The sequence below is a fragment of the Pogonomyrmex barbatus genome, unplaced genomic scaffold (genome assembly GCF_055798465.1).
Source record: "Pogonomyrmex barbatus isolate J1 unplaced genomic scaffold, ASM5579846v1 scaffold14, whole genome shotgun sequence".
Lineage (NCBI taxonomy): Eukaryota > Metazoa > Arthropoda > Insecta > Hymenoptera > Formicidae > Pogonomyrmex > Pogonomyrmex barbatus.
Genome location: NW_028297110.1, coordinates 6,370,395 through 6,374,583, shown reverse-complemented (window position 1 = coordinate 6,374,583; position 4,189 = coordinate 6,370,395). Strand labels below are relative to the sequence as shown.

The 4,189-nt window shown below is 45.0% G+C and overlaps 1 protein-coding gene across 1 annotated transcript; it reads left to right on the top strand.

Moving 5' to 3' along the window:
* Positions 1–370: 370 nt before the first annotated feature.
* On the top strand, positions 371–2,106 carry LOC148937426 (uncharacterized). The gene has a single exon (XM_089073103.1). The coding sequence runs from the start codon at positions 371–373 to the stop codon at positions 2,072–2,074; it is 1,704 nt and encodes a 567-aa protein (XP_088929229.1). The 3' UTR covers positions 2,075–2,106.
* Positions 2,107–4,189: the final 2,083 nt, after the last annotated feature.

Sequence of the window (4,189 nt, the reverse complement as noted above, 5' to 3'; positions counted from 1 at the left end):
AGTTAAAGCGACCGGGGAATCGGAGCCCCACCACAACTGACTCCCCACCAGATGGCACTTCGAGGAGTAAGGAGTGTGCTGCTGCAGTCAGTTACCGACGGACCCCAGACAAGTCAACATGTCGATAATCGTTACCATCGCCTGCATCTTCTTACCAGCAACAGTCTACTGCCTCACAGGATATGACTGCGGTGGAACGGGACTCAACATTACCACTCTCTCCCTCCTTGACGTAGGAGACTGCGACGTGGAAGATATTGAACCAGTCAAAACTTCTGTCCATATACAACTACTCCAGACGGCCGAATACGAGACAATCTCTGCATACCAGTGCAAGGTTAAGATCGACCGAACAATATATTACTGCGGAATGCACTCACATGTCTCAATAGTAACCGAGGGTCGAAAACAATATGTGAAGGAAATCGGAGCATACAACTGCCAAAAGATACACGAAACCGGATCCTTGGCCATTGGCACCGCTTTCGTTGACCGGCTAATAAATAATGCCACTAACCATCGCAGCGTAACACTGGCAGGACAAGCTTTCACTGATGGTCGCTGCGCAGGCACACAATATACGGACGGCTACGGAACCTGGGAGAACGTCGTGGTGCAAGCAGCCGTTGAAATAACTCTGCGCACGTTCACGCCTTTTAAAAGATCGATAGGTAAAGTGAATCTGCCTTCGGGAACCCAGTGTCCATCAGCGCAAGGAGGCTGCAATGACTGGGACGGCACGGAGACATTTTGGAGTCTTCCCTACACAGACGGTTGCCATTTCAACAAGTATGATATTCTATACGAGGGTACAGCAACAAAATTATCACCCAAGAAATACGAGCAAGCACCCGAAGTATATACAGTGACCACCAAGGATACCACCTTCGCATTAGCCAAAACTACAGAGACAAATCTTTGCGGATACAAATTATACCACACGGAACATCCCAAGTTACTGATTTTTGAGACGCAGCCCGGAAGATCCTTCCAATCTAAAACTAAAACCTCTGTAGACAATCTAGATATCTTCTCATATGTTAACTCTAAGTTTGTATACGTCGAGAAACATATTAAAACACAACTAACACGATTATACAAGGATATAATGGAGCAAAAATGTGCCCTGGAGAAACAAATCCTGCAAAACGCCCTCTCACTATCCAGCATCGCTCCAGACGAAATGGCATTCAGAATCATGAAAACACCGGGTTATACTGCAGTCACCGCCGGTGAGGTTATCCACATAATAAAGTGCATACCGGTGGAATGTAAATTACGACGCACCGACAATTGTTATAACGAACTCCCAGTGACTTATCGAAATCACTCATTATACCTGCAACCAAGATCGCGCATCCTCTCAAAGACGGGCACACCCAAAGACTGCAACGAGTTGCTACCCAATCTCTATAAGATTGATACCACCTGGTACAGATTGACAGGTAGTATAACGGAATCGCTACCCCCACCAACCATACAACCACTCACCAAACCTTCGTGGAAGTATGTGAGCCCTGATGCATTGGCCACCAGCGGGATCTACACATCTGAAGACTTGGATCGACTCAGAGACCATATTATGTTTCCTGTAGAGAAACCTTCAATGCTTAATACAATTGCGCGTGGCGCAATGGGCCGAGAAATACCCAAGGGAACTATAGCAATGCTCAACCTCTTGGACGAAGCCTCATTAGACCATATCGCAGAAAACGCAGGTAGAAAACTCTGGGATGGTTTTATCACATTTGGATCGGCGAGTGCTGGTGTCTTGGCACTATTCATAATCGGCAGAACTATTAAACTGTTAGTGGACACGATAATCCATGGCTATGCTCTACACTCGATCTATGGCTGGAGTATCCATTTAATCGGAGCTATCTGGTCGTCAGTAACTCACCTCCTGCTGTTCCTGGGAAAATCCAGCAAAACTAAGATAACGAACGAAGAAGAAGGACGGCAAGAAGAAGCATCAGCGCCATCCCCTCAAGAAAAGGATAGTGAAGTGAAAACAGTGCCGGAACAATCGTACGCAGAGTTGCGAAAATATCTCCATGAAAACGACCGAATGTAAGAAACACTAAATTAAGCGTTGTTATAAAATAATGTAAAAAAAAAAAAAAAAAAAAAAAAAAAAAAAAAAATTTGTATCTCCTAAAACCTTTAGGTAATATCTTAGCTGATATTTGATGATTTATTATATCTTTTATATCTTTATATCTTTTGTACTTAGGATTACGATGAGAAATGTCGGTCGGAGTGCCTCCATTTCTATTATAAGGGGGGGGGTGTCACGTCTGTCGCGTCAGAATAAACGAATAAATTAATAATTTTATGCCCTATGGTAAAAATGTTACTCTTTTCAAATTTATAGAGATAACTTTTGTATAGCACGGAACAAGGAATAGACGTGATACGTCCCTAGGCCACCGCGAGCCCCACCAGGGCAACTCTCTGGCCTCCCACGCGAGCGCCGCACTCCCACCGCCAGCGCTTCCCACATTGGGCGCGCACCCCACCATAGCGTCGCCGCAGTTTCGAGCCGCCGAATCGAAGCACATCAGTGCACGGCCGACTGCGTTCAGTTCATCCCGCGAATACGACTGGAGAGGACCTCCAGTCCGTGAACTCCCTCTTCCAATTCAATTTCTAGTGTTAAGAGAAATCAATTCCAATTCTAGTAGTAGGAAATAACTTCAAACTAATTCCAATTCTAGTGCTAAGAGAATAATTTCGAATCAATTCCAATTCTAAGTGTTAACTCAAATCAATTCCAATTCTAGTGTTAAGAAATAAATTCGAATCAATTCAATTTTATTAACATCATTCAATTTAAACTTAACTGTAAAAGCGTTTACAATTTAATCAATCTCTGTATTAATCTTGTATCTGAATATTCTACAATATATATATATATAAGTGAAAAGTGATCAGTGTTAAATAATTAATAAATCCAAACCCTTCCACCCCTCCTAGCGAAACGTACAATCGACAGAGTTCGCGAGGTAGAGTGACCACGCGAAATTCAATCAAACGCAAGCGTCCAGGGAGGCCGTGCTTGGTCTCTTGGTTAGCAGGTTGTGCGTCCACCCGCACTACCCCCAAGAGAGGTATCGCTTCTCACGCACTTTTAAACCGTCAAATTACGAAATATCTGATAACCTGTCCCGCCTCTTGGCTAGCAAGTTGTGCGTCCACCCGCACTACTCTCCACAGAGGGTTACAGATTGTCATCGCGTTAGAAAGTTCAATTTAATACTCGTAACTTGTAAGGGAAGTAGTATTTTCCCTTCATGGTCACTCCCGATGCCTAAGAATCGTAAAAACCGTGCCGGACGTCAGCGTGCAATTCGCCGCGCCTTATACGAAATTAAATCCGCGCTCACCGGTGATTTGAGTGAACTGCTCGGGTGTGAAGAAACCTACCAGCCGGAATACGAAGCGTATTTCGAGAACAGCCTGTGGGCTCCAAGTCCTCCGAATCCAGCAACGCCGCATCCTAGTGTGCATCCCGAGACCCGCCAGGCCGACAACGAGAATCGGAAGCCCGAATCCAGGAACCGGGCCAACGAAAGGTAAGTGAATTTTCATTTCTTGTTCGTGAAACGCGTTATGTGCAGAGGACGATCGGAAAGCTCGCGTCAGGAAAGAACACATCCAGCCGCCGTCTTTAACGACCAAATAAGTATCTCTCGGTGTGTAGTCGAATTCGGTTATGGTCTTGTCGGTATAGCTACCGATACAAATTCCGCCAGTCTTATATGCCTAGAGTGTAAATCCCAGTATAATTTCGATCAACAATTCACCGCTATCTTAAGACATTATATTAACGTTGGGACTACTCGAGAAGAAAGGCTTTGCAATTCTTGCGGCACTGGATTGGCTATTTGGCGCGAGGTAACCGACTGCGATCCCTGCTCCGAGGCATTCGTGGCATTTCTGGAATATTTACGCGAAGAAAGTACTTCTTTTTACGATTTACCGAATCCTACCGTCATTGACGTAGACGCAGAGATAGGACCGCATGATATCGTCTTTTCCAGGAGACTATCGACTTTTCTATACGGATTATACAACCGCAATTTATATCAGTAATCCGGTCAAGTTATTTTGCAAAAAAACCAACACGCAGCCCAGTGCGAGCAGACTCGCTCCACGCGTAGCACGTCTCGCCTGCGACGTAACACTG

Coding starts and splice junctions, on each gene's coding strand:
- LOC148937426 (XM_089073103.1), top strand. CDS start 371: ATGCACTCACATGTCTCAATAGTAACCGAGGGTCGAAAACAATATGTG.